The following is a 26,971-nucleotide window of genomic DNA, read 5'->3' as shown; positions in this document are numbered from 1 at the left end:
TCAAACTACCATTTTTTCAGACACAGGATGATGAGGGAACAAAGATTTCTTCTCAGAGGGATGCAAATACATGTCTTTATTAGTTGATTATATGGTAGAGCTTCTTCAGCACATGTTACCACCTCCTCTGGTGGAATTCCAAAGTCTCTTCCTTCTGGCCAGTCCATGATCACTTCTAATATTCTTGGATGATTAGGGCTTCCTATGCAGGCTCGCTGAGCGATTAATGCAATCCACTTACTCCATGTAGCAATGATTGAGTATAGCTGGCTTCAGAGCCTTTGTATCCTCAACTTCAGAGTCCTAGGAGTGGACCTCATGTCTCCCCTGGTGCTTTCTGCCAAAAGGAAAAATGGTCAGCTAGGACCATTGTTTCCGGCTGTGATGTAGAGCACGTTTATGATGTCTTGCCTGGTTTGGACTGGCACCAGGGCTACTACAGGCACAATCTCTTGTTTAATTTGTTCAAAGGCCTGTCATTGCTCAGGGCCCCAGATAAAACCATCTTTCTTACGAGTCATTTTATAAAGAGGTTTCACAATTTGACCATAACTATATTGCCATTTTCTTCCTAAAGACTGGATCTCTCATGCAGGTCCCTTGACCTTGCTTCTCTTCATAGCAAAACCAGCTGTCAAAAGAATTTGGATTATTTTCTCACCTTTCTCAAAAACTGTCTCTGCTGTGTTACCCCATATGGTGATGTCATCAATGTATTGCAGATATTCTGGAGCTCCACCCTTCTCCAGTGCAGTCTGGATCAGTCCATGGCAAATAGTAAGGCTATGTTTCCACCTCTGGAGCAGTCAATTCTAGGTGTATTGGATGCCCCTCCAGGAAAAAGCAAACTGCAGCCTGCACTCTGCTGCTCAAGGAATAGAGAAAAAATGCATTAGCAACATCAGTTGTGGCAGACCAATTAGCTGCCTTTGATTCCAGTTCATACTGAAGTTCTGACATGTCTGGTATGGCAGCACTAAGTGATGGTATAATCTCATTTAGACCACAATAAATCACAGTTAATCTCCATTCATCATTAGCCTTTCTCACAGGCCATATAGGACTGTTAAACGCTGAGTGAGTTTTGCTGATCACCTCTTGATTTTCCAGTTGTCGGATCAGCTTGTGTATGGGAATCACAGAGTCTCAGCTGGTATGATAATGTCATCGATGAACCATGGTGTTAGCAATTGGCACCTATTGGTCTTCAACCTTCAGCAATCCCACAGCAGAAGGGTCCTCTGTAATGCCAGGCAAGGTAGACAGCTGTTTAACATTCTCAGTCTCTACAGCTGCTCTACCAAAGGCCCACTTATACCCTTTTGGGTCTTTAAAGTACCCTCTTTTAAGACAGTCTATGCCAAGGATGCATGGTGCATTAGGTCCAGTTACAGTGGGGTGCTTTTCCCACTTATTTCTGGTTAGGCTCACTTCAGCCTCACCCCAGTCAATTCTTCAGACCCCCTGTCACTCCAGAAATAGTGATGGATTCTGTCCCTTTATGATTCAATGGCAATAGGGTGCACTGTGCACCAGTATCTACTAGGGCTTTATACTTTTGCAGTTTTCTTGTACCAGGCCATAAAATCCACACAGTCCAATAAACTCAGTTGTCCCTCTCCTCCACTTGGCTGAATGCAGGGCCCCTCTAATTTGGAACATAATACCTATCAAGGAATGGGGTTTTTTGGATCACAGCAGGGCAAGACCAATCCTGCTTACCCACATCTTGTAGATAAGAATTAGGTTCCCGTCCACTGGATACTGGAGCAACATTCCTCTTAGAACTACATGACTTTTATTTTAACTCACTAACTTGTGACTTGAGGGCAGCACTAGATTATCCATCCTATCTCCTCATGTCCTCTCCGCGGTCACGCAGGAAAAGCCACAGGATGTGTTGTGGTGTTTGCCAAGTCTTTCATGCTGTTTTTGTAGGAGGATGGGGTTTTTTTTTAATTGCTGAGATGTGGGTCTGTGAGAAGTAGGATCCATCCTCACTCTGAGACAGTTTATCAAACAGTTTGTCTAATGAGCATTCGGATCTTTGTTTGGCTCTGTCAAATCTTTCGGTTGTGTTTTCAGATAATTTCTCCAGAGCCAAGACACAGGTCTGTAAAGCCTGAGAGAGATTGTCTTTATGTCGTCAGAGTTTGTCAACCACTTCACCCACCATCAGATTACCAGCAGTTTCTCCCCAAATAATTGTTGACAATGTATGGGAATACATCAGTTGGGCACTCTGCACAAACTTCCGCAATATAGCTCAGTGACATGGCAATTCATCAGGATTTATAATCAAATGCCATGTGCTATATATCAACTCTTGCCCAGTCAGTTCTCTCAGGTACTTAATACCTTTCTCCATGGTGTTCCATCTGATTGGGCAGCATTCGATGTCATCTCTATAGGGATACCCTTTTCTTACAGTTGTCAAGAGTTGTCTCCAGAAGCTAAGGGTTTTTATCTTTTTCCAAAGTGCCTTGTTAATTCCTTCGTCTCTAGCTACGGTCCCATCTGTTTGGCTTCTTTACCATCTATGTTTATGGTATTGGGTCCATTGTCCCAGCACTGGAGCAACCAGGAAACAATTGGCTCACCCTCATGATGGCTAAAGTCTTTTCTTAGAAGTTGCAGCTCCTTTGTAGATAAGGATCTAATGGTAACATCTGGTTCTGATTGTCCTGAATTATTCTTCTGCTGATGCCTTGATAGCACTGATTTTGAAGGACCTTGTCGTTGTGAAGGACTTGGAGGTCCTAAAGGACTCTGCAGTTGTAAAGGACTCTGGTCACTGTGAAGGACCCTCTTATGGTTCTTCCTCTTGCTCTGGAATAGGAGCAGTTTCTTCTTCATCCTCATCCTTGCTAACTGCCTTTTCAGGCTGTTTCTCCTCTCCCGAGGTTTGTTTGTATTTCCTCTTCTTCACAGGAGCAACTGGCACAAGTATGGATTCAGTAAGAGTAGCTGTAGTCTGCATAGCTGTAGTATTTGCGACCACTGGAACCAGTATCGATTGAGTAAGTGTATCCATAGTAGTTATCCAAGTACTTGACTCAAATGGATCTAGTTCATATTGAATGGCTGATTCTCTGGTAGTCCTTGGCATAACTATGGTGTTTGTGGCCACTGAAACAGGTTTAGATTGAGTAGCTGTCTGCATAGCTGCTGTGCTTGTGATGGCTGCTGCTGTCTGAGTTTGCTGATTACCTCATAATACAAAATGCTATGACTCAGAACTGCTACATGCAATTACTACCTCAGCCCTATGTGCAACCACAACCCTGGTGAAGCTGCTTGCAATAACACAGTGCTTATCTGTCACCCAGTGGGACCTTTAACATTAACTTACAAAAATGCAAACCTACATGTCTCACAGCTCAGTCATCCAAACAAAACCCTTGAGAGACTTCCCAAAGAGGAAGAATAAAATTCAATAATGATTGAAACCTCCTCCATCAGGAAAGAGGAAGCTGAGCAGGTTCCACTCAGGCTCAACCTGTTCTTTAATAGTTTAAGAGTATCTTACTGTCAGAAAGATTTATAATGAGAGGTCCCCGTGGATCTGCAGGGCAAGTGACATCCTAATCTTGAAAGAGAAGCAGGTTAACAGTTCCAGAAACTTTACAGTACCTGGGAGCTCCATAGCTGAGGCTGTTGTAGCTTCAGTCTCAGCGAGGGCAGGCAAAGGTGCATGCAAACATCTGGAAAAGTTTGCAGACTCCCGAGACAAGATGCAGCTGGGCTGTGGGGGCAGGAAGTCTCACCTCGGAACAATAGCATTTTGGGCAGCTGTGGTGGGGCTCCTCAGGGTGCCCCACAGCCCAAGGACTGTGAACTGTGGCACAGTTCAAATAAGCAGGTGGCTGCCAGCAGCCAGTGGTTTCTGAGCATACAGCAGTAGTTCTGGCCTCTGCTGCCAATGCTGGAAGTCTCCTTTCAGTTTGGACTGCTGCTGGAGAAGTTTGGTACAGGGGAGGGTGAAGCACATAGCAGCAGTTAGCATAGCATGGTGTGCTGAGACCCAGTCCTTTCCCATAGGACTGGCTAGTGCTGCTGGAAGGTTGTGCAGCAGTGGTCTCAGCATGCCAAGGAGCATGCTTTGCAACACAAAATGGTGTCTAGATCCAGACAGAGCTAGGGAAGCATCTGGTATTTGTTGGGGCATGACTTTCAGAGTGGGGAAAGCTGGAATCTTGTGACCCTTGGCAACAGCCACAAGAGCAGGTGGCCTCACCTGCATCTTCAGAACAAGTACCTTGCCCTGGTCACTAAGAAGAACAAACAAGGATTTATCAGAGCCAGCTGAGTTCAAACCTTGTGTCTTCACAGAGGTGAAAAGGAATGTGATAATTACTGGAGACACCCTCCACCTGGGGATGCAGACACAATCTTCTGACTTGCCCTGATGACACCTTAGGAGGTCTGGTGCTTGCCATGAGGCCAGGATCCAGAATGTTGCCAGGGCTTGTCCAGTCCTTGGACTATCACAGCTCTTCCATGTGGGCACCAGCAGTACTGCTGGGTAACCCAGAGCATGTCAAAAGTGATTGCAGAGATCTGGGGGCAGAAGTAAGGCATAGGGACCTAGGTGATGTCTCCTCAGTCCTGCTACTGAGGCTGAAGGGCTCAAGCAGAAGTAAACTCATCTAAAAGGACAACATCTGATTGGGTTTCTTATTGAGAAGCCTGTGAGAATCAGGTAGAACTGTTAAAATTAAGGTAACTGCTAAGGAGTCATCAGCAAATTAAAGCAATTAAGTGCCAGTACTAGTCATAACAGCTTTAAGAGTGCCATGAGTTGCTCAGCAGCTTCATGAGACCTCATGAGACAGAGAGCACAGATAAGAAGGTAGAAGCTTACAGGGAACATATTTGAATCTTGTTTGAGGAATAGAAATACTGTTCACAATCATCTGTGGTCAGGCATTATCACTGTGTGCGCAGCATGTTGCTGTCTGTGATGTTTAAATACAAGGGGCTTATAAAGTAGTAGTACAACTCAGGAATTGCATCTCCTACAAAGAGGAGGACATCTGTAAGGGCTTCCTTGAGGCCTCACAGGACTTGTCTGTCACAGCAATTTGAGATACAAATAGCAATCAGGACAGGAGCCTTGAGTCTTCCCTTGAGGTTTAGCTGCATTATAGTTGGAAAACCTACAGACATGCTTGATCTTTGTCCTGAAGAGGAAGGTCTGAAATGTGACCCATGTGAATCACCATTCTTTGAGAAGAACTCTACAATGCATGAAAATAAAAAGGATGCATAGGATGGGAAAAAAAAACCCAGTCTTTCACACTTGTTGTCTGTCCCTTGGGGACAGATTTGCCAGGGATAATGCACTATGGAAGATGTTCTGTGTCAGGCTAGTGGATCCTGTCATAGATTTTATACATAGATTTCTGTGACAAGGATCAGGGATACCTTTAAGATAATCAGTTATAGGCTCACAATGCAAGTCATAAAATGGCAATGTGTATCCCTGCTGCAACTGCCTTTTTCCTTACCTAGCTTTAGGTTCTGTGCTGGTAAAATACTCTAATAACCTTAGACACCACAGCAGCAAAGTTTGTATTTATGTATAGTATTTGAAGAAATGTTTTCTCTACCTTTACTTCCAGACTCACCTGACTAGCTGGTACCTGATATGACTTCCTTACACCAAAGAAAGTAAGAGTAGTATAGCTCAATTGCCCAAGGGATAATTTTTGCTTCTGGAAAACAAATAGGATATCACCAGGATTCCAATAGTAAGTCACTTGCATTCTTCCACCTAATATGCTAGATTTCATTATTGTTTAAATCTGTATATTAGTCCCTGTAGGGCCCAGATTTTCTATCATGGATGTGGTACAACAGACTTGCTAGGCCCTGTGGACGGCAAACATCAAACTCATTGTGAGTTTGCAAAGGAGAGCTTGTTTTTGCAAAAGGGAGCGGTTGGCAAGAGGGAGCGGCCAGCAATGGACAACTGCATGTGGTAAAACAGATAGATTGGGTGGTGGTCTAACAGTCTTATCAGCTAAGTGTCACCTGGGGTGAGACGGAGGCCTCACAGCTTGATGTTGCTTTAGTTAAGAGCAGAAACACCCCTGAAAGCATAGACTGAGCTCCCTACCACAAAGGTGTGATGACACAAGCAGCCTTGTGTATTAGGTTCCTCTATAGATACCAGTATGCAAAGATAGGACCACTAAATCAAAAAATCAAATATGCTTTATTGTTCAAATACACTATTATATCTTAACCGATTACACCTGACTATATTAAAATTTATAAACTTACCGACCTGCCAGATGGTGCCATCTCACCAAGCAGGAGGAGATGGAGCATGGTGCCCAGACTGTCGGAGTCGATAGGTACTGCATTTTCAGGGCATCCCCCAGTGTAAACATGTGCATGTATTCCTTCTCGGCCCTCACCCGTCCAGCCCAGCTCCTTTTATCCTCCTCTTGGGGACTGCAAAAGGGTTTAGCAGCATCACCCACCTCTCGCGTGGCTAGCGCATGAGCAGGCTGAGTGCCAACTTGTTATTTGTCCTACGCTAACAGCGATTTTGACACCATGCCCTGTTCTCATAACAACTTTCCTGGCTAGTCATGCTCCTTGGGCTCTGCTTCAAGGTCTTGTAAATACCAGGCAGTTCCAACTGCTTTTCTACTTATTTATCCAATCTACTATCTACTTTTTTATCCTTTTTTTATCCAATTCCCTGCCTACAAGTACAAACAGTCACATACTTTCTCACCACAAGCTGGCTAAAAATTGTTGCTTAAGCTAATTCACTACTTTAAAATTTGAGTGTACAATACTTTAACAATATATATATAATTTGTCTATATCATGTCCAACAATGGACCATTATTTGTTATCTCTGATACACCTTGACAAGAGACAATCAACACATACTAATTGACTTAGTCCCACCTTGCCAAGAGGCACCAAAAAGTTTTCAAAAGATATAAAATTGGCACCTGAAAACTCTTTCTTTGGGGGAGAAAAAAATGACTACCTTACCTGATGGCAGGCCTGGACCACTCTCCTCCCCTCAAGAAGGAATATCTTTTGGGTAAGAATTGCACGCCTCTGACTCTGTCAGATGTTTCCCCAAGAAAATAACTACTATATTAAGTTTTTATCATTACTCTCTCTCTCTCTCTCTCTATATATATATATATGTTAATTGTTAACCAGTTATAAGTGTTTAAATGCTAATGCAGCAAGTGGATTTATCAACAGCAATCTACATTTTTTTAATCTGTTGCTTGAATTAAACTACTTACTACCTCCAGCACTGCAAAATTGTCTCTCTGACAGGCATTGCTGCAAGTGGATGTCAGCTGCCCATTTGGGCCGTGAGCCACAAGTATTAACCATGTGTGTACCAGTCTCTAAGGAGACTCTCACAGGTAACCTAATTCTCACTTGTGGCGAATCACATATAAGCACACACACATAATCCTTTAGTCATAAACCATCTACCCAGTTTGGGACTAGAGACTGGATCCAGCTGCACCTAGGCTCCTCTCTGAGTGGATGCTTAGAAAGCAAAGGGATCCATCTTGAACCTTGTGACCCATCAGGAGGGCCTCTCTCAGCCACCTGTCAGAATCTTATCTATTTAACATGACATGGGCCATGTCTCAGGTTCTAGCCTGAGTATAGTACAATTCAAGACAAATGTAAGTACTCATCAGGAATCTATGAATAAAGAACATGTGGTATGCCTGGGTAGTGTTTGATAGAACAAGTCTAATCCATTTCTGTGAGAAGAGGAAGAGTTTGCAAGGCGAATGTTTTTTTATAGAAGCATGAGAGAGTAGGCTGTGAATACAAACAATAGCAGAAATATTTGGAAAAGATACATTGGTGGGATAATTGCTTTGGGATGGAATGAACAAAAGCAGCAGTTTATTCTTGTCTTACACACATGGCACAACATACAGAATCAGCACAAATAACTTACAAAATCTCGTACACCATGCTTCCTCTCGAATAGCTTCTGTTAAGTTACAGCACCATAACAAATCAGGTATTTATTTATCAGACCTTCAGATGTGGATAGTCTCACATTCAAGGAGTTACTATTTTTGCAAGCTACTTAGACAAACATCATTTTTTTACATGTTTAATACAGTATAGTATCTTCAACAGAGCTCAAGACATTCACAATGAAAATGGAATACTTTATAAAACAGCAGAATTTATCATCTCGGTATAGGTCTACATTCACTCCTGCCTTGTCTGGTTTACAGATGTGTTACAAGTTATCTTTACTGAACTTTACAAGCTAAATATTGCTTTAAATGAAAAACAAATCTCTATTTACAGTTTTTTTTTTTTTGATTTCATAAAAATGCCTTTGCTTCCCTTTCCCATTCCTGCCCCCTTCCTCCAACAACAACTGTCATTTAATTGGTAGAAATAGTAACCCTCAAGCTGCTATAGAAACTTGAAAAACAAAAATTGATGATGACTTGTCGGATGCAAAATGAAGGATGGTCACAGTCCATCATTAATTCAGAAAGGTGGATATTTTTCTCCTAATGTCAGAATTTGTGTCCATTTGAAACAGATTACTCTTGTCATCTCATTTTTAGAGCTAATATACTACTTATGTGCCAATATACAAAACCTCAATTGTTTTTAGTTACAAGCTGTCCCACTCTCTTTCATGCAATCACTTTCAATGTAAAGTTTCCTTACTAGAAACTGTAACAACTCTGGTTGTATGGTACTGACTTAAACTCTCCCAGCCTCTGTTAGATCAAACCATGTCTCCCTTTATTCATGGTCCCATTGGTATTACTGGGTTGACTCACAAGAAGAGTTTTGCTGTGTGATTGCACTTCAAACCCCACTGAAGCCTGTGGGCATCTTTCCTTTGACTTGTTGACTCTGGATTAGCTCTGCTTGAATGTGGCTGGCAGACTCTAGCCCTTAAGCAGTTAATCAGCTTTGTAAAGAAATAAGCAAAAAAGATTCCTCTCCTTTGTACATACAATATGCAGGGGTTTTTACATTGAGTATTGTCATAAAGAGCATGTTCATGGGGGTTTTTTTGAAAATGGATTTTTACAGAGCTTTGTAAACAATGTTATATCAAACACAGTCTCAAAAACTGGAGCAAATACTGACACAAAACCCGGAAGAGCCTCAACAGAATTCTTCAAGTACTATTTGTCTACTTGCATATTTCATATTTCAGTGTCCTTTACTGCAATCATAATTTGACCATATGAGAACAGGTGAAGTCAAAACCAAATCTCCAACAGTTTTCAATAAGACCTGGTTTTGTTGTTTAATTAAAGTAATTTGACAGCCAATGTATATTTTTTTACCTGGCACGCACATTCTATTACCTTTACTTGCATTGAGCAATACTTTAATTCCTAGTCTCATTCACTTCAGTGGGATTACACATGAAAAAGCAACGTACGCAAAAATATTGAAAATGGTTTTCCACTTTTTAAATCCTTCTTATGCCAACAACTAACATAATTATATTCTTCTTTCTATATATATTGTAATTGAAAATTACATAAGAATATTTGCAAATAAATCTGTATCAGAAATCAGTGTACAAACTTTAAGAAACAATCTACTTGTAATTGTGCTATATTTCTGAGAGTCTAAAAATATGTCTCGTGTGACCAAGAGTAAATTTCACAGATCTAAATGCTCTATAAATAAATTTGTTTATATTACACTTGACGCTGCCTCAGTCTGGCACAGTTCAAGTTTAAACATACATATGTCACACTAACATGAAATCAAGATGTTATTTTCCGTTACCATCACCACTTTTCCATACAATCAGTAATGGACATTAACGCATATACTCTCAGTGATACGTACTTTTCAAATAGTTTGTCTAACATAATATCAGATAAATTATTATGTGATCTTTGTTTCCTATCCTGCAAAAGTGTTAAAATCCATTGAACTTTGTGTGTTGGGAGTAGTCTTACTGACTGTAATGACATTTCTCACAGTTCACAAAGCTAAACAGCAGAATAAGGTTTTGTTCTCTGTCTCAGATTTTGTTTGTTCTTTAATGAAATGAAAGAAGAAACAACTTTTCTTTAAGTATTACTGAGTGGCTTAAAATATGATTGATGAAAGGTCATTGACTGTAATGTCCCCTGTGTTACTTCATCTCAATAGAAATGCTTTCCCATGGCTTGAAATGCTTAAAGTGTAATCCTTGCTAGAGGAAAAAACTCCATAAGCCATATTTAATCCCAAATTCTAGCTATACTTTAATATGTGAAGTCACCCATAAAGAAGCACTTTTAACAAAACAGTGTATGTTGACTTGCTTAACAGTTTGTAGAATGTATCTATTTCAGTTACCATAGTAAAACAAGTTGTATATATACATATTAAAAAAATCCAAGTGCAAATAATTATACAGTATTTCCACACATAAAACAACTAGTTACACATGATGTGATATGTAAAACAAATTGCTGAAAATCTCTTCAGTTTTTGGGATGATAGAAGTATAAGTAACCAAAACTTACACACAATGATTGAATTTTCATAAAAGAAGTTTTCTGATGGAGAAGACAGAAGGAATTCCCCTCCCAGTCACTCTCCTTCCCTATGGCTTTTACAGATTCACTCCCTTCCCCTAATAAGCTACAGGTGGGGTTTTTCTTTGTCTAGCGATATATTTTAATGATGTTATCTTCTTCTGTATAAAAGTACTAATAAGGTTTCCAGTGACTTTTTAATAAATCATAGTCTGTTCTTATTGAAGTTTACACTGCTTTAGAAGTTTCAGACTACTTAAACTCCATAAGAATATGAATCTAATCCAATTATTTTAAATTATAATGAAATAGAAATTCCTTTATTTACTGTGAAAATTTAGTTACTTTCTGTTTTGATAGTTTTTATTACCCCGCACCAAAAAAAATGTAGTTACAAGTCTGTAATTATACATAGCAAAGAAAAAAAACTGCTCCTTGCCTATGGAAATATATATAGTTTTTCAAGTTCCAACTCTTCTCTAAGATGCTAACCATCACACAACATATGCCATTTGGCACTTTGTCTCCTAGGATATTCACAAATTTCTTTCCAGTTCTCTCCACCTCTTCCTTCTACTGAAGATCCCAATGTTAATCGGCCAATGACCTCATTCCTTGACTCCCTATCTGAATCTAAAACCAAAAATTCAATGTTGATGTCATCAAGGTCCTCACAAGGAATGTCAAAACCAATTCATTGAACACTGCATTGGGGGGGGGGCATTTCTTCACATGGATTTTCCTTTTAGAAATTCTCTTCTTAGCATGTTACGAGTTCACTTTGACATAAGGATCTGCAATGAAAAGAGAGAGCATGGGTCAGCTATAGAACACTTGCTTAGAAATTCCTTGATCTAGTTAATGGTAAATTTGATAACTTAATTACATCACAACATAATTACATCACAATGAGATGTTTCTAGTTATCAAAGATGATTAATCTCATACAATTTTTGTGTTTACATCTTAATTAGTCCCTTTAAGTTCCCAGTGGTCACCAATGATGTAATCAAGATAGTCAGTGAAGTCTAGGGCCAGATTCATCTGATCAAATAGAGGTGTCTCCTTCATGAGATAAATCCTGCCCTGTAATCTGTTAACCCTAATAACATCTTTACAACATGCAAAGGTGGTCTGAAGGTACACAAAATTCTAATGGACTTCAACAAACAAGTATCATTACATATTTATGTGTAACAGAAATCTCCTTTTCCCACATTCTACCAGTAGAGGATAACCATTAGTGTTATTATAACTAATGCAAAGAAAAGCCTCAGAAAGGAAAGAATAAGCTCATGCTGATAGAATGGATGTGATTCATTAATGTTGTGGTTCTACAAAAGTCAATTAGCTTGACTGAATTACTCCCACCAATTTTTATTGAACGAATTTAACACTAAACTTTAAATGTAAGGGTATGTTTGTTGCTAGGACACGTCCTTGACTTTACAGCTGTACAGCCACCGAAGAAGAGAAAATGTCCATATTTTTAGCTGCCAATCAACTCTGAGTGTTTGCATTCCTCGTAATTACTCAACTGTTGCAAGATTCCTTTGCTATTGTCTTCAACAATGGTTCTATTTCTTCCTTAAGAGAAATTCTAGAGATGTTTTAAAAATCATCCCTTTCAAGTACCTTGGCATTTATTTCAGTGCAAACGTTGCCCTATTTCCAAATTCTCATGGTGCAAAGATGCAGTACAAAATCCTTTCTACTGAATCCAGTCAAACAAGAGTCTATGTAAACTATCAGCTAATTAACATCAAGAATATGTGAATACTTTTTTTTTTAAAAAAATAAGTAAAATTAAAACTGAACTGTATTTTGAAATGCTCTGCCGAAGTTATCAGACTGAAATGGTTAGATAATGAAAAGGTTTTTGTTTCCTTGAACTGACAATAGTTTAACAGCAGTAAGGTATGATAGAATACATGCTCACTTTCATACTCGATCACTATAATAAACCTTTTAAAAATAGAGTTTAATGTTATTACAGTGTTCATTGGCTTCAAAATGTATATATGCACACAAGCATTAAAAGTATGAGGATCAATATCCATCAGTGGATTTGTGCTGTTGCTCATTTCTGTTTAAATGACATTTTCTGACTCTTACTTCTGGACATCTACTAGATAAGGCTAGAATGTTCCTCTTGATTTTATTAGGTCAATCAGGAGACCTCAACACCAGTGATCATGGAAATCAGGGAGGTTGTGGGAATTTAACACATGGGGAAGCTTCCATCTTCCTAAGGAGACCGAATTATATAGTTGTTTATCTGACTGCAGAGAAACATCATTTCACCCTCCTCCCTGTCCAAGATTTATGTTATGCTGAGAAGACTGTCACAGAGGAAATAAGGACTGTCATGACTACAGTATGTTACTGACACCCAAATATGTATTGATCTTGGCCTTGCTGATGAACAGCAAGTAATGAAGTAAATGAACTAGGTGTCCAGGTGTAGCATGACTGCCTGTATCTCTTAGAAATTATATTCCTGTTATAGTTAGTTAGGTTGTAGTGAAGGAAGCAGAAAGAGCAAACTGAATTTATAGTGTTATTTGTAAGAGGTACTGTAAACAAATGTGTCGTTTGGATGCACTATAGAGTCCAGGTGGCTGCTGAGACTGGGAGGGCTTTTATTTTCAAGTCGTTTTCACACCTAGGTAAACCTCAGCCAGACTTGGTCTACTGAGATCAGCTTGCTGTCATGCTGTCTTTGTGAAACCTCCACTATCTACCATGACTTTGTGGTTGATTATTAAAAGTACATATGCTCTCTTATAGTGGAGTAAACTGTTGGGCTCCATTTATATTTTTTCTCCTTATGATATGTGAATAAAACTGGGGTCAGAAGGAGGGTTTCAATGAAACTTCACCATATAAATGGGAATCATCTATAACTTTGATTTATTTGTTCTACGATAGGTTAACTTTCTATGTAAGTTGCAGTATTACTTGCTATGAGAAGTAGAAAGACTATTAGCTGCAGTAATTATGATTCAGTGGTTCCCAAAACTACTTCTTTTTCTGCTTCTTTGAAAAAAACAATCCTGTGAAATGAAAGAATATCAGAATCAACAGCAGATGTGCTACTGTTTGTACTGTCCTTTGTGTGGTTGTCTTATCCTTACTATATTGTTCATTAAATATTATTCTGTTGTTATGTTATCTAGCATTAATGTGCATCTAAGTGCATTTCTGGTATTGGCTTCAAAGGAAGTTTCACTGAATACAAAATGGCACAACAAGACCAGGAGAAGGGAGTGCAAAACCTGCTCTTAGTGCACCCCAAGCTCAGTTCATGACAAAGCACAGGTTTTATGATACAGCCTGCTTCCAGCACTGGCACAGTTCACCTTTTCACCTCGCACTGTTAGTGCTCAGTGGGCCAAATTCAGCAAAGATATAAATTTTCTTAGTCCTTAGGTGAAATAAAACATATGATGATCTCACCTAATACTGATCTTCTAAAGAAACCCTGATTTTTTTTGTCATAAATAAAAGCTTTTTTATCTGCAAACAACATCCCATACTCAGGGCAGATGGATTCTGTTCAAGACAAATCTCATTGGTTTCCACTGCTAGCAGATGTCATGTTTTTTTAACATGTGATTGAAGAACAAATTTGTAAAATGCATACCCTGTAAAATAAAAATTTACCTAGATATGAATAACATGAATAGGCTGCAAATAATAGTGACACCATTTCTGCATTTATGGGCTATTTTTAGTATTTGAAACACCCCATTTCAACTGTCTTTTGTCTGTAAGGCAAATTCATTAGTAATAACATTACCTGATAGACCTGACACATCAGATTCAGGTAGATGCCTGGCTTTTAAAACAACCATAGTGAGTGTGTTTGTTGTAGACTGATAACAGAGAGATATCAGTAATTCTCCACATCCTGATGATTTCTGAGGAAATGAAAGAAAAATAAAGAAGAGCATTTAAAGCAATTACATTGACCAAGCTTTAAACCAGAATTAAGAAGATTTATGAGATGTCACAGAACTGTATGTTCTGAAATGGTATAAAAGGAGCTATGGAGCTTAGGACCTTATGCTAAGGAGTTTAAGCTTAAACTTAAGGAGCTTAGCTAATGACCTTATGGAGCTATGCTGCTTTACGTAGGAAATATAATTTCCCTCTACTACAGTTATATAACTCTTCTCATGGTTGATTATGAGATTAAAAAAAATTAATTAATTAATTAATTCAAATATAGGTTGACATAACATCATTATCTTCAGAGATTACAAATGAAATCCTACATCCTGAGAAAAAAACTCAGCGAAACCAAAACAAAAAGCAGTGAAAGCAAACCAAAATTATTTCAATATACATTGAAAAAAATTTGAAAAAAGGTAAATAAAACAAATATTCAGTAAAATGTTTTTAAACAGGAAAGATTGAAACAGCTAGTGAAAACTCATCCCTGACACTTTCTAAAGCTGTATAATACACATGAAATAAAGATGAGATCAAATACTTTCTCTATGATAATTAGATTTGAATTTGCAGTAGTTTATTTCACAGAAAGTAGGAAGGCAAAGGAAACTAGCAAAAATAATACCTTATATACCAGAAAACACAATATATTATCAACAAAATATCAGTGACATAGTTATAGTCATTGTAATATAGCGATAGAATTGCAAAATAGCAGTATTAGTTATTGTCTAGTTGAGGAGATTAATGACACGGATTCCGATATCTTGGATCGAAGACCCTTTATTGCTCTTAGCGAGCTCCTTATATACACAATGTTATATTGCATCTAAAACTTGGCATCATTTGATTGGTTACAAACAACTGTTCACGTGTATAAGTTTATACTACTATTGGTTAGTTGCTACCATCCACATGCGCCTAGATCAAATGCTTACTTGGTTAATTAGCTTTGCATATTTTACATGCTTTTCTCCTAAGTTATCATGATTTCTACTTTTCTAGCTTACACCTCCCTCTCAGCTTTTGGGCATACAGCCATAGCTTACTGTTGCTATCCATTGTTTCCTCTTATCACACTGTTCATGGTCCTTCAAGGGCATCGTGGCCTTCGGTAATATAAAATGTTTCTAGAATTCCACCTTTCTTTTCTTCGACAACTAGAGCGTGTAGTTGTTGATATTGGTTTTTTATCGTTCCTTGGACACATTGTAGTATGCAAGGAATTATCCTTAAAATCACAATGATCACCAGTAAAATGATTCCAATTTTCATAACTAGTTCTTGAAGCCAACCTCCGATGCCCCATCCAGACAACAACTGCCTTAACCAATCTGGATCATTGTTATGTTGTAATTGTTTTGTCAAATCCTTCAACTGTTTCGATTGATGGTGTATTGATTCAGAATGATCCAATAAATTCATACAACACATTCCTTCAAATCTCCACACCCGTGTCCTTGCGCTAATAATAAAAATCTATTGCAGCTCTGTTTTGTAATGTAACATGCGTAACACTATCAGCAGCAGCTAACAAGCCACTCAAAGCCATTGAAGTAGCATTAGTCTGCTTACTCAACCAACGTCCCAAATTTGTCAGCTTTGTCAAGGCTGCTGCAGTTGCTACGCCAGGAGCCAATGCTGAGGCAGCTACAATTTCTCCAGATTCCCAGAAAGGTGACTGTACTCTCACAGTCAGCCCCAAATTGATTGATAAATTGTTTATTTAGTTTACTTAGTTTCTTTTTATAAATCATAGTGAGATTGGGAGTTAGTAGCGTAAGCCATCCAAGGCTATGTAGCCTACCATTAAATTTTGACAGAATTCCTCCTCACACTCTATCTCCACAAATCAGAAAAAAATTCCTACAGGCAAAGCAACTGGAAAAGAAAAAGAACGTGATACTTTAGGAGAGGTATAACTATACCAGGCTGTAGCATTTCTATAGATGGGTAAAGTAGCATTTATATTACCTTTTCAAGTTATGTTATACGTATAATTATACATTAGACAAGCATCCATTATTACTGACCCATTTCGCTGGAACCTATCTTGGACTGCTGTCTGTAATGACACAAGCATATCCTCGTCCCCAGGTTAACAATGGAAATAGACCTTCCCAATTTCCTTCCCAAGTTCTTACCATGACTTTCACTTGATTTTTATGTTCAGTCATTCCTGTTGACATGTTTTGCATGTTTCAGTATTAGAGGGATTAAAGTATCTCCCGGCAATCGTAAAAAATCATAAGATAGTGTACTTTAGCTAACCTATTTGCTGGTGTTTCTCCCTGTTTCCCCTGGTTTTGTTTTTGCGAAAGAGTTTTGATGGTGCAATGTGTTCGTTCCAGAATTGCCTGTCCAGTTGGGGAATGTGGAATGCCAATAAGGTGTTGCACTCCCATCTGTAAAAACTGTCAGCCCATTTACCGGTGTGGTAGTACACTTAGATTTTTCCTCTAGACATTCTTGTTGCAAAAAGGTTGTCAACTGATGGCCTGAATGATGAATTTTAATTTGTCCACTAAAGTTTGCCAAGGCCACTTGTGATTCTAAACTATTCTGCATACTCCATTGTAAATATCACTCTGTCATTGGAATGACTATTGTTTCAGGCTCTTTCCCATTCAATTCCTCTATCCAATCTCGACCTTTCATGATTAACTGTGCAAACATTTCTACTCTTGTTACAATCGTCTTTGATGGCTGATTGGATAAGAATTGCCATTCTATAATTTTTCATTTGTCCAAATAGGTTTCAACTCATTGCATTATTAACCCAGCAGGCTGATAAGCATTATTGATGATCAAAAAATTGACAGGCCGCCCATATACTACAAGACGTGCTTGTCTGTTACTTACTGCATTTTCTATTTTTTCCAACATTTGTTCTGCTTCCTTTGTTGGTTTCCTCAGTGCTAATATATCTGTATCTCCTTTTAACAACTCAAACAAAGGTAACAACATTTGATTATCTCTATACCAGTCCCTGTCTGTTTGTTGTCGGAACCAAAAAGGCAAATTTTTTACTATCGCTGGGGTCAATAGGTATGGTAAAAAACCCAGTCCTTTAAGTCAATAACTAAAATGCTCTAGTCTCTATAAATCCTTGAGGACTGACCAGTGGCCATCCTTCAGGGCAGTCTTTTTCTGCCATGACGATGACATCTGCAATGGTATCCACCAGCATAGTTATTTGAATTGTTTGATTTTCTAATGTCAATATCACCTTTAATTGTGGTTTTGATTTTTTAATTTCTAATGCCCATGTTATCTGTTTATCTTGTCTTGTAGGTATGAAGCTTCCACTTGCCCTTTCTTTGTTTTCAGTTTGGGGAGCTTTACTTTTAAACAGTACTAATTGTGCTATTAGACTGAATGCCTGACACAGAGCAACAAAACCAAACACAAATAGTGGATGACCATCAAGTCGTCTATGGGCTTTTCTCTGAGTAATGGCTTTTTCAATTTTGCCCAAAGTTTGTTGTGTGCCACTCCTAAGAGTAGGAGGTGCTGTTAAAGCCATGTCCCCCTTAAGAAGATCAAATAATGGACTTAGTTCTGCATTAGTAATACCCAAATAAGGTTTGACTCAATTGATTGTTCCTAGGAGCTTTTGTAAATCGTTTTAACTACTGTTTGCAATTTGACTTGCTGAGGTTCAATTGTGGCATTCAAAATTTTCCACTCAAGATATTTCCAGGTTTGAATTTTTTCAGGTGTGACTTGAAGGCTGATTTTCTCTAATACAATCTTTGAAATGGTATTAATTGAGCAACTCAACTGCTTTGGGTGATATACACAGGTGGGAAAGGAATATAAACCATAGCTTGTATTTGTCCAGTAAAATCAGAATTAATAACACCAGGTTACACAAAAAGACTTTGCAAAGTAACACTCGAATGACCCACTAACCAAGCACTTAAACCATTACTGATAAGACCAAAAGCTTGGAGCGATACCTTGTCACTATATTAATCCTTTATTGTGATTGAGAAGGTAGTGGAGAAGATCCAAGCAGGAGCATTTACTGTTGCCATGCGTCTCCGCCGCGCGCTGGGTTGCTGGTTTTCTTGGTTCTTTAATGTTAACGGTTTACCCCCAATATCGTATTTGGAACGGCGTTGATTTGTAAAGTGACAACCTTTTTGACATTTATGGTAACAGTCCAGGTGTTGTCCAGTTCCTGGCTTATTTTGTCTGTTTTTACCTGTATGGGAATTTTCAAGGCTGGAAATGCATTAACTTTTCTATTCTTTTGCAGTTTTTTAATCTCAGAGGATACTCCTTTTGGACTCTTAAATCATGCTCTCATCAGTGTCTGGCTAAAATCCCCTTTACGGTTCTCTGCACTAGGACCCAGCAGTTGCTGATCTAAGAAGGGACACTGGAATGCAGGATGTTCTTCATAAATTGTTTCTCCCCTAGAGAGATAAGGACTTCCAAGCTGAAAGACAAAAAAAAAAACCTTCACATTCAAAAAAAATCAGGAGAAGGAGGGGGAGGAAAAGTGGGGGGGAACTCACACACAGCCACAGGGCTGGGTTTTTTTCCATTTTCTTTTTCTATGTTTGTTTTTCTATTTTTCTGTTTTCTATGTTCCTTTTCTATTTCTCTACTTTCTATTTTTTCTTTTTTCCATTTTCTTTTCTGTTTTTCTAGGTATTTTCTTTTTTTTTTCTATTATTTTTTTCTATTTTCTTTTCTCTCTCTCTCTCTCCTTTCTTTTTTTCTAGGTATTTTTAAATTTTGTCCTTTGCAGCCTTTCACTTCAAAGGTCCCAGGTAAATCTACCTGGTTGCTGGCTTAGTGGACATTTGAGATTGAAAGGTCTCAGAGTTGCATTTTTAAGATTAATCAAAACAAACAGAGGCTCAAACTCCTACAACCCAAACCCAATTTGCAAATCTTACAAATGTTTAAAACGCTTTAAACACACACACAGAGAACCACTCTTTTGAGAGCTAGCTTAATATACCTATACAATGTTGTTTACAACCAGTCAATAATAGTAGCATGATGGTATGAATATTTAAACTATATACGGTACCGAACACATACAACACTTAAAATATGCACATGTATTATAAAATAAGGTTTGTATCGATTGTTTAACAGGTAATAGTCTTTGGTTGTTACAGCATTTTTGTGGCAAAGGACTATCCTGTGGCAGCTGTGAATTATGCATGCATGTGATGAAGCCGGCGGCTGCTTCAAGCGCTGGGGCGGTGGGCAGCTTGGCGGCAAAACAGTCAGTACTTTCTCTTTTTACAGCTTTTCGAATTTCTTTGATTGCTACATAACTAACTGATTCCCAGCGAATATCTGCATCTCGTGATAAATCATGGGAAAAATTTGCAACACTTCAACCTGTTCCCGCAGCTGTGCTTCCCTCCTCGAGGAGGAGGACTTGTGCCCATCTCAATTACTTTCATCCTCAGAAGTTTCACTTGATAGTGGAGGACAGAGAAGTGGATTAGTGGTATTCAGAGGAGATCTTACATCGGAAAGAGGCAGGGCAGGGGATTGTACTACAGCTAATCATTCGCCTTTACCATTTAGCTTGGATTTGCTCGCAAGTTCGGTGGGCGTCTTGTAAGTCCTATCTTTAGTTGGATATGATTGTTTCTTAAAAGCTTCCTCATCCTCAGAATCACTCCACAATGGTGATCGATTTTTCATTTTCCTTGAAGTCCTTTTAAAAGTCGCCTTTAGGTCCTTCAGTACTGGACCAGGAAGGTTAGTATTATTTAAGGCACTAGCCTCTGCTAGATCTTGTTGTGCTTTAAATCTTTCAGTGTCTCATATAGCAGTCGCCATGTTATTAACACACGGGAAGCATTTAAATCTCCCTTGGTGGCATGTTCAAACAGTAATTCACCAGCCTCCTTCCAAGTCCCAATGTCAAAAACATGCAGTGATTCCGCAGGCACATTCTTACTCCTTAACCATGCTAATAACAATTCCAGTTTATGTTCTTCATAATGATTTCCTTTCCTTTTCAAAATATGCTTAAACATATTTACTATTGCCTTTTCTTCTGTTGACATATTCGCCCCTGTCTTACACTACTTAGTTTCTCAGCTGCTCACCTGAATCTCTTGGAACAGGTGATTGTGGGCCCTGGGACTTTCTTCTTTGTCCGCTCGGTTCATCCGGCAAGACGATCATTCAGCTGAGACATCTCCCCCGTGTGCTATCCTTTCCAGTGTCTCTCAGATCCCCAGATCAGCACCTCTCTTGCTGCGTCGCATGACTGTCAGGGTCACCATTTGAGGAGATTAATGACACGGACTCCGATATCTTGGATCGAAGACCTTTATTGCTCTTAGCGAGCTCCTTATATACACAATGTTGTGTTAAATCTAAAACTTGGCATCATTTGATTGGTTACAAACAACTGTTCACGCGTTTATACTGCTATTGCTTAGTTGCTACTGTCCACACACCTAGATCAAATGCTTACTTGGTTAATTAGCTTTGCATATTTACATGCTTTTCCCCTAAGTTATCATGATTTCTACTTTTCTAGCTTACACCTCCCTCTCAGTTTCTGGGCATACAGCCATAGCTCACTTTTGCTATCTGTTGTTTCCTCTTACCGCACTGTTCATGGTCCTTCAAGGGCATTGTGGCCTTCGTTAATATAAAATGTTTCTACATCTAGTATACATTTATTTGATTTGGCAGCATGCTTGCCCTTTGAAAACAATCAAATTGAAAGTCAAGACACATTCCACTTCCTTAGCAGAGATTAAGAGATGTACGTGTGCATTTCTGTAGTTCAGCTGTGATGGTTGTAAATGATCTTTATATTCTGAAATGAGACAAAATGGTATGAAATAATTTTAGCCCAGTGAAGGCAGTATGTTTTGCCATTGACTTCAGTAAGGCTTTGGCTTCTCCCTTGTTTCTTACTGTCCTTACTGTCCTTACTGTCCTTACTGTCCTGCTTGCTGCAGCCTGTGCCACAGTTCTTGGGAGAGAAGGTAGTAAGAGCACTGAAGTGCAAGAACATACTACTGCATCACCAAAATGGTTTCTAACAGGTTCCAGTTCCTTAACTGAAGACTGCCTGCATTCTTTAAGGATCTGCTATAAACCTCACATAGCTGAAATGAAAGATTTACATTAACTTCAATAAGCTTTAAGAAAGAATGATTTAAAACAGAAAAGGGGAGCAAGGAGAGGGGGAATAATATCATAGTATCATAGAATAGTTTGGGTTGGAAGGGACCTTAAAGATCATCTAGTTCCAACCCTCTGACATGGGTAGGGACATCCCACTAAAGCAGGCTTCCCAAGGCCCCATCCAACCTGGCCTTGAACACCTCCAGGGATGGGGCATCCACAACCTCCCCAGGCAACCTGTTGAACTGTCTCACCGCTCTCATGGTGAAGAAACTCTTCCTAATGTCTAGTCTAAATCTGCCCCTCTCCAGTTTATACCCATTCCCCCTTGTCCGATCCCCACAAGCCTTTACATATAGCCCCTCTCCAACTTTCCTGTAGGCCCCCTTCAGGTACTGGAAGGTCACTATAAGATCTCCTCTGAGCCTTCTCTTCTCCTGGCTGAACAAGCCCAACTCTCTCAGCCTGTCCTCATATGGAAGGTGCTCCAGCACTCCGATCATCTTTGTAGCCCTCCTCTGGACACATTCCAACAGCTCCATATCCTTCTTATGTTGGGGATTCCAGAACTGGACACGGGATTCCAGATGATATCTCACAAGAGAGGAATAGAGAAGCAGAATCACTTCCTTCAACCTGCTGGCCATGCTTCTTTTGATGCAGCCCAGGATATGGTTGGCCTTCTGGGCTGCAAGCGCACATTGCCAGCTCATGTCGAGCTTCTCATCGACCAGCACCCCCAAGTCCTTCTCTGCAGGGCTGCTCTCAAGCACGTCATCCCCTATTGTGTACTGAAAACGAGGATTGCCCTGACCCAGGTGTAGGACCTTGTACTTGGCCTTCTTGAACCTCATGAGGTTCTCACAGTCCTACTTCTCCAGCTTGTCCAAGTCCTTCTGGATGACATCCCATCCTTCCAGTGTGGCAGCTGCACCACTCAGCTTGGTGTCATCTGCAGACTTGCTGAGAGTGCACTCGATCTCGCTGTCAATATCACTGATGAAGATATTAAATAGCACTGGTCCCAGTACGGCCCCCTGAGGGACACCACTTGTCACGGATCTCCATCTGGATATTGAGCCATTGACTACTACTCTGAATGTGACCATCCAACCAATTTCTTATCCACTGAACAGTCCACTCATCAAATCCATATCTCTCCAATTAAGCAGGAAGGATGTTGTGGGGGGATCGTGTCAAAAGCTTTACAGAAGTCCAGATGGATGACATCCACTGGTTTTCCCCGTGTCCACTGCTGTGGTTACCCCATCATAGAAAGCCACCAAGTTGGTCAGACAGGATTTCCCCCTGGTGAAGCCATGCTGGCTGACATTAATCACCTACCTCCCCTGCATGTGCTTTAGCATAGCTTCTAGGAGGATCTGTTCCATGAATATATAAATCTTTGCATTCTTTCCTTTTAAAGCAAATTAACGTGGATTGAGGTCTCTTGACCTAATGTAAATTGGTCCACTCAAATCTGCTGGACCAGCTGAATAAGCAAGTAGCATTTAGGACATTAGCAATTTCTTGCAACATGTTCATTGTAATGTCTTTTATTACATTTGTGTAATTGCTTCCTCATACTGCTGTTATGAAAGCATATCAGTGACTTGCATGATGAGCTTGTTCCCATTTCTTTCCAAGATGTTAGCAGCATTACACAAGAATCATAGCTAATATTAGCACAATACTTTTAAAGTTTAAATAAAAAACATGTTACCCTAACATTTCTTTTGATGATCTCTCTGTCCATTAGCAGCCTTCCTTCTGATAATTCAGTTCCTGCAAGGGGAATGAGGACTTCACCAATGACGTCATCTCTGGAAAACCTGTTAAAGCTCAGGATCATGAAGTGAAGTGTTAACTCTTGAATTTGGCTATAGGGGATTCCATAAAACGTGAAGGTCTCATTGAAAGATGGATCAAAGTTTTTTCTCAGCACTCTGGTTTTCACCTTGTGCTTTTTCTCAGGCAGGATTGTCATTTTGATGTAGGGATCAGAAGTCATTGACTGTTCATCCATTGCTGGCAGCCCACGTGCTGCTTTGATGTTCTCTACAAATGCCTTTTTGTCAAAGTTGTACTCTAAGGAGAAGAGAGTTCCTAGCTTGTCTTTTATATCTTCAGATGACAGGGAAGTGATGGATTTAAAACTATCAGAGGGTACTGAATCTTTCTTTGCTTCTGCAAAGTGCTTAGGAGACAAATTTTCAAGATCTGGAGAGCTCTGCATTTTAGGGTTTGTTTTGGGAAAATTGCCATTTAGATCTCTTTTGTCCCGGTCAAGACAGAGAGGATTCTTTGGCATCGCTGATTTGTTCTTTGCTTCACTTTTATCATCTGCTCCAAACTTCTTACTATTGAGAGTCTCAGGGTAAATATCAACCCCCTTCAGAACATGGACAAACTTATACGGAGGAGTCTTATTGGTTTTGGAAGAGTTACACTGACAGCAGATCCAAGCAAAAAGGGAGACAGAGAAGACAAGGCCAAATGCACTAAAAATCCCAACCACTGTAGGAATTTCATCTGCAAAGCAAATAAATAGCAACAAGCACATAAGCAGCAATACCTTGGACTCTATGTGATATTCAATAAAGTAATGATTTAGTAAAACAAACTGATACAAGATAGTAATAGCAGCAGGACTGACAGACTGAGTGCTTTGCATTGTACATATTGCTTGCCACCTGCAGGCATGAATGTGTAGTTCCATACCAAGGCACACTTCTTATGATAGCATTTTTCCATACACAGAGTGTTTGGGAAGAAAATACAATACCCTTCCTAATAGTAATAACCATTAGTAATTGCTCAGCTATCTCATCCCTCTGTGTGTAGTTTCTGAGTTTATATGTCTGTGAATAATACCAGCTTTCAGAAGGCTTCAGTTTTGAGTTTATGGAGTTTTGTTGGTTAGATAAAACAGATTCTGAAATATACATTACTTATAGATATATCATTTGCTTTTCACACTGCTTCTTAGAATACATTGTATATTCAATTAACTAATTTTTTTTATCTGATCCCATAATTGCCTGGAGGTATCTCTTGAAGGAACTGAGTTTAATTGGAGGTTATAACACTCAACAGTTTCAATGGGATTTTCAATACTTTGCAGGATGAAGTCTATCAAGAAAATTTAGAATGATTATATACCAAGTGTCTTTTCACATTTTCTGTGGATGTGACATTGGGCAGTCACATGTGAGTACAAAGCTGAAAAAACTATTAAGTGCATCATTGATAACCACTAAGCTTTACATTTAAGAGACTATGAATTGTGCTATGGGGAGTTTACATGAAGGGTCACTACTTTTTTAGGAGTATATACGAAAAACATTAAATCATAATTCTCTTCTACCTTAAAATGAATCCTATGCTTAAAGCTGAATAAAGAGAAAACTGAGTAAGTGTTGCAACCTCAACTATCATGTGGCTACATTAGTTACATATAGAGCATCCTTAGCCCTTCAAAGCACACATGGAAGGGGTAAATGAGCACAACTAATCGGAAATCTAATTTTGCCCATAAGTAACATTACTAAGTGAGTTTAACCCTCCCACAGTGTAACAATCGGAGCTTAATCTTTATTCACTGCAACAGTGGAAGAAGACTAGTAGAATATTAATGGAATGGGATTGTTTATGTATAAAGGCAATTGTGTAACAGTTCTGGTTCTCTCGCAAATGATTAGCAGATCATTCTGGATGAGAAAAGAAAAGCTATCCCCCTCTATGTATTACTAAATCAGCTTCATCCAGGTAAAAGCTGGGCAGATAGATATGCTGTCAGTATACCTTTGCATTTTTGTGGGATGAATCAAAAAAATCCACAATAATACTATCAGAGAAAAGTAAGACAATGTTTCAGCACAGAAAGGATCAGGCCTGGCCATTAATTTCTTCTGACAATATTCATGCCACTTTTCCTTTGCCTACAAGCTGTATAAGTCTACATACTCAATTGTAAGAACTTAATGAAATTACTGAAAATTATATACATAACCAAAAAGTATTTTTTTCTAAGTTAAGCACATGGCTCTGAGTTTCAAGAGTTCCCTGAGCTGCAGAAATTTAAATATACATGGTAGAAAGGTAGAAAGCAAGGAGTAATTGAAAACTAATCAGAATGCTTTAATAGCTTTCAAGAATGATTTGCACATTTACAATACTTTTTCATGAGATGACAGACTTTTTTATAGTAATGGAAATTGTGTGATATATTAATTCTACAGCCACTGAAAACCAGTGGTATAATCAATTTGGTGTTTAAAATATTAATTATCTTTCTTATCTAAATAAGTAATTAGATAAGCATGACATCACAAGTGTGGTTAGGAACATCATGTGGGTGGGGTAGGAAAGAAGATTAGGAAAGCACTAAAATGTTTGATATTTACAATTAATGTTGCAACCTGAATTTCTTACTGTTATCATAATATTTAGCATTGCTGTTTTCATAATTGTTGATGTTCAAGTCAGTGCATTAATAGGAAACAACACCTATTGATCCTGGTAGAAGTCATTCTTTCAGTTACGTTATATAAATCTGGAGTCACTTCATTTACATCAATGGAATGATCCTTGAATTAAATCATTGCTAAGGCAATCTAGGATAAAGTCAGTCTTTGTAAAGCACAGTTCAGAACATTTCTACTTACTGCTTTTCTGAGTAAAGCTATTTATATATCTATTTATTAGTGCACATATTTAACTCTGAAGCCAAGTTATTTTAACCAAAACAGAGAAAACCTCAAACCTCTCTCAGAAAATGCACCTACACAAACCTCTTCATGTCTCCCAATGCTTTACCAGGGCCAATGGATTAGGGAAGAAGGAAGAGACAGAGAGAGAAGGAAAAGAAAGCAAATTCATGCAACTTCTGAGATTGAAGAGAAATGGGGGAAATTGGGTTTCTCCCAACAAGCTGTGTGCTGGGAGGCACAGGGTGGCTCAGCAAAGGCTGCCTGCGTGCACTTCGCCTCGGGAGGGGAGCAACCCCCAGCCCCACAGGCGGGGAGTTTGGGGCCGGGACGCGCTTACTGAACTGCTGCGGGATGGCCGCGATCGGAGCCATGTTGGCGGCGTGCGCTATCCGCGGTGCTGGAACCTCTGTCCGGGGTGCAGAGCCACCTGCTCGGGGAGCCAAACGCACTGCCCTGCTGTTCCCGGCTCTCTGCTCTCACAGTGCCCGGGTAACCATTTTTTTTCCAAAGTGTTTTTTTTTTTTGTTTTGTTTTGCTTTGCTTTTAAAAGAAAACAACAACAACACAATAAAAAACAAACCCGGGGACATGACTTGATGGGGAAGGTGGAGAAGGAAGCTGTGAGGAGGC

General features: G+C 39.2%; 1 protein-coding gene across 1 annotated transcript; it reads right to left on the bottom strand.

Moving 5' to 3' along the window:
* Positions 1-11,028: 11,028 nt before the first annotated feature.
* LOC128850293 (synaptotagmin-4-like) lies at positions 11,029-26,712 on the bottom strand. The gene is given in 5 exon segments (XM_054053318.1): positions 11,029-11,231; positions 11,234-11,335; positions 14,344-14,464; positions 23,353-24,161; positions 26,679-26,712. Coding segments are annotated over 5 exon segments (1,269 nt in total).
* Between the last annotated feature and the right edge of the window lie 259 nt (positions 26,713-26,971).

This window comes from Cuculus canorus, chromosome W (assembly GCF_017976375.1).
Source record: "Cuculus canorus isolate bCucCan1 chromosome W, bCucCan1.pri, whole genome shotgun sequence".
Classification (NCBI taxonomy): Eukaryota; Metazoa; Chordata; class Aves; order Cuculiformes; family Cuculidae; genus Cuculus; species Cuculus canorus.
The sequence above is the reverse complement of the archived record's forward strand: the minus strand, read 5'-3'. Positions and strand labels throughout refer to the sequence as shown.